This window comes from Mizuhopecten yessoensis, unplaced genomic scaffold (genome assembly GCF_002113885.1).
Source record: "Mizuhopecten yessoensis strain PY_sf001 unplaced genomic scaffold, ASM211388v2 scaffold2163, whole genome shotgun sequence".
NCBI classification, from domain to species: Eukaryota; Metazoa; Mollusca; class Bivalvia; order Pectinida; family Pectinidae; genus Mizuhopecten; species Mizuhopecten yessoensis.
The window spans coordinates 29811-34431 of record NW_018404409.1 but is presented as its reverse complement, the minus strand read 5'-3'; the positions used below and the strand labels follow the sequence as shown (position 1 = coordinate 34431).

At 42.9% G+C, this 4621-nt stretch overlaps 1 protein-coding gene across 1 annotated transcript in view; it reads left to right on the top strand.

The window, feature by feature from the left end:
* Nucleotides 1-1272: 1272 nt before the first annotated feature.
* Nucleotides 1273-4621, top strand: part of LOC110445280 (arylsulfatase I-like) — a gene marked incomplete at its 3' end in the record, with an annotated part of 23442 nt that continues 20093 nt past the window's right edge. Inside the window, exons 1-2 of the mRNA XM_021489820.1 lie at nucleotides 1273-1381; nucleotides 4368-4419. Of these exons, the coding sequence (XP_021345495.1) occupies nucleotides 1302-1381; nucleotides 4368-4419 (132 nt within the window). The remainder of the gene's footprint in view (nucleotides 1382-4367; nucleotides 4420-4621) is intronic.

Genomic DNA, 4621 nt, shown 5'->3' with positions numbered 1-4621 from the left:
ACGGACCACTTCAGGCAATTAGTGCCCAAACATTGTGGTATACGACGGACCACTTCAGGCAATTAGTGCCCAAACATTGTGGTATACGACGGACCACTTCAGGCAATTAGTGCCCAAACATTGTGGTATACGACGGACCACTTCAGGCAATTAGTGCCCAAACATTGTGGTATACGACGGACCACTTCAGGCAATTAGTGCCCAAACATTGTGGTATACGACGGACCACTTCAGGCAATTAGTGCCCAAACATTGTGGTATACGACGGACCACTTCAGGCAATTAGTGCCCAAACATTGTGGTATACGACGGACCACTTCAGGCAATTAGTGCCCAAACATTGTGGTATACGACGGACCACTTCAGGCAATTAGTGCCCAAACATTGTGGTATACGACGGACAACTTCAGGCAATTAGTGCCCAAACATTGTGGTATACGACGGACCACTTCAGGCAATTAGTGCCCAAACATTGTGGTATACGACGGACCACTTCAGGCAATTAGTGCCCAAACATTGTGGTATACGGCGGGCCACTTCAGGCAATTAGTGGCCAAACAATGTGGTATACGACGGGCCACTTCAGGCAATTAATGCCAAGACATTGTGGTATACGACGGACAACTTCAGGCAATTAGTGCCCAGACATTGTGGTATACGACGGACCACTTCAGGCAATTAGTGCCCAAACATTGTGGTATACGGCGGGCCACTTCAGGCAATTAGTGGCCAAACAATGTGGTATACGACGGGCCACTTCAGGCAATTAATGCCAAGACATTGTGGTATACGACGGACCACTTCAGGCAATTAGTGCCCAGACATTGTGGTATACGACGGACCACTTCAGGCAATTAGTGGCCAAACAATGTGGTATACGACGGGCCCCTTCCGGCAATAAATGCCAAGACATTGTGGAATACGACGGCATCCATGTTTGCGTTGTCTGTTTTTTTATGTTTATACGGTATAAACTGAAAATGTCGATCATTGCCCAATTATAGGCATACAACTCAACCGAATGTAGTAAAAATAGCTTATGTGAATGACCTCTGTTAATGAATAAAAATGCGAAAGGTTTTGTCTCGTTTCAAAGATTAAAGGAGTCGATTCGATGGGCCTACAATAAACTGCAATAAATAATAGGAAGGGAAGGAGTATATTTCAGGGTGTATTATAGCACACAAAATTGCTGTTGTATTGCTTAAGAGTAAGGATGGATCAATGTATAATTATAGACACTGCTGACGTCACGACTCTGTGTTATAGGTTGGAACGACGTCGGCTGGCATAACCGATACATGCGGACGCCCACTATAAACCGCCTGGCCAGGGAAGGTGTGATTCTCAACTCGTCGTATGTCCATCCAACTTGCACTCCGTAAGTTCACTTTACAGCAACAAGTCTACTACGAGAAACATATTCATTCGAACTGCGTTCTGTATTCATTTATATAATCTTGGTCCCATTATACTACGTTTGCATTATGTTTCCAGCAGCCACGGCAGTCCCGTTTGCCCGAAACGTAGTGCGCCGTGGGATTTTGGCATTTTTTTCTCTGAATTCAAGTCTTGGCAAGTTTTCCCACGGTCTGTCACGGTGTCCGTGACAGGCCGTGGGGGGAAAGGGGCTGCTGAGTCCCGAAGGCTCCAAGGCGCCATGGGATTTTGCCTTTTATATACTCCCTACCAGACCGCGCGGGCGCGCCGTGTCAGACCGTAGTAGAACGCAACGCGCCGGGCCTGCAAACCGTCACACACCTGGACGCTGCGGATTGAACGCGACAAAACAGCTACCATACACTATAGCTTGTCGTGAAAACAGTGACAAAACGTGGCAAAACGGGACAAAACGCGCAGCATTCGTGAACCAACCGTGACAGAACACGCACTAAACGCGATAGAACTTGACAAAACTTGAAAGGACCGCGAGATGCCGGGAAATACACATGCTTCCCGTCCCACTACGGACAGCCTCCAAGTTATATTACGGCCTATTACGTACTGTCACGTTTTGTTGCGTTCACCCGGTTTTACTACCGTCTACTAGGTTTCTCATCCGCACCGTGACTGCCGTGGCAAATTTTATGACAGTTAAAAAAATCTGGCCCGGCAACCACGGCAATCACGGCCTGTCACGTTGGCCCATCCCTCCCCCCCGCGTTATCTCACGTCCATCCCGTTTTGTCCACGTTGGCCTAAAACGTGATTGCCGTGGCACCGGGAACATAATGTAAACGTAGCATTACAGACCCGCTGTGGATTCCTATAGAGACCCCGGATCACACCACGGACTCAGTTTATATTGATATTAACCCCGTTGTACCAAGACAGGTTCTAACAGAGAAACATAGTTTGACCCAGTAACATATAGAGCTAACAATCAGTCGTAATACTTTAAAAATACTCACATTTCTGGAAAAAGCTTCCAAGGGTATCAATTTGTAAAATTCGACATATAGATGAAGTTTGATAACCAGAGAACATGGTAACCTTACAAACATCACCTAGGCGGGCTTTATGTAGGATTACTCACAAACATTACCTAGGCGGGCTTTATGTAGGATTACTCACTTAAAGTAGGACAAATTCCAAAATATCATCTTCAAAAATAAAAAATCTTGTACCGAAATAAAACTGCTATGTCAGCGAAACATGATCGTTATAAAAACCCTTTTGAAATTTGTTTATAAACCTCTTTAAATTGTACCAAGATAAATGAATTATCTTTTGTAAAGGAAATATGAAGAGCTTGATTGTCGTGGACTTTAAGAGGAAGAACCCAGTCTGTATACTAAGATTTCATGTTATGAAACAGATTTCAGATAAATTAACATCAGTTTCCTATCGCAGATGTGTTCATTTAATTGAAATTGGATTTAGACAAACTATATTTGTGAAAATAGAAATAAAAACTTCAATGTTGGTTCAACGTCATTGCCTCGTCGTTACAACTTAAATGACGCTACGTCGTTACAACTTAAATGACGCTACGCGGATGTGATGAGTTGAATGTGTTCATGGATCCAAACGTAAATTAAAAACGACACACACAGTCGGCTGAACTTCAAAACTGGCGTTTCGTACTGATCGGCGAGAGAGTTGGACCAGCCACCCTATTACCTACATTCAATCAATTATATAGTTCGATATTGTTGTTTCAGTTGTTCGGGTGTCTGTTGTCTGAACATAATATTAGTATACCTCATCTATATAACCACGTGTCTGATTGGATTATATTGATCACCTGACTCGAAAATAAATCACCGTGTTCTCCTAACTCACTCGAGTTTTCTTGGTAATAATTTCCGTTATTCAGAGCTTATACAGAAAATAAGCAAAATACAGCAAACCTTAGTTCCGAGCGACTGAAGCTGACGACAACAATGGCGCTTTAGGCTGATTTTCTATACTAATATTTCGTTATAATTAGTATTGCCATTGCGATAGGTACACAAATCGTTGTGTCCCCTCAACTCATTACGTTTCACGGGACTTCGCTGTCATGACACATGATTAGTCTGGGAAAATCGGATACTCGTTTTTTCCCTACCACAAGAACGATACATGCATTGTAGTACGGGTACGCCTGTGCCGTATGTGTAACTTATCTTGTTCGAAAACAAGAGTTTATGTAGAGTTCAGAAAGCTGCATCTGTGACCATGCTGATGTTTTTGATAAAAAAAACAATCGACAGTATGTGTCATTAGCTCTCCTATGACGAATCTGTATACATGAAACAGTGTTTGCTAGCCTGCCCGTATCTCACCTGTCTACCCCTCTGGGTAGTGTGCACGTGGTCAGCAGTGAGACAACAAACACACGTGGTGTGATCTGTCAGGTGACCAGGGTCATCGCTCCCTCACTCTATACTAACCAGGGTCATCACTCCAGCACTATATACAGGTCATGGACGTGGTCTAAGCATTGTCCACATGTAGCAATTAATGATAACCATGCAAACCTTTTTTATTTTCCTGGATATTTTACGTTTCTACCGTATGAGGTACATGTATATTTCCGAAATCTTGGTTAGAATAGATCAAATAGATAGTTAGGAAGAGACATTTCTAAAGGAAACGTCTTACTTTCTCTTCTACGTGTATATATATCAAACAAATACTGCCAAGAGCCTTGTGATTTCTGGAGAAATCAAGATTCCTGACATATTTCTGTAATATTATAATTATATGATATAAACACCACATGGACGGAGTTGGTGGTGGTGGTGGTGGTGGTGGTGGTGGTGGTGGTGGAGGGTGGGGTATATAAGTATAAATTACCAATCAGTGATACCCATTATTGTTGAAATCAATTTTGTGAATTGTTTGTATCCCCGCCTAAATATAATTTGTACTCTCCACAGATCAAGAAGCAGCATCCTCACCGGAGTGTACCCCTTCCGTCTCGGACTACAGGTAGGTCGCCTCTAGCGCTCAAGTTGGTCCATATTTAACCTGTAAAGATAAGAATGCCGTAATCAGCTCGCTGTTCATGTACTGTACCTCCTGTACACGATAGTGTATATTTACCATCAGTGTCGACATAACACTATCATTTATACTCGTACATCATAACACTATTATACTCGTACATCATAACACTATTATACTCGTACAT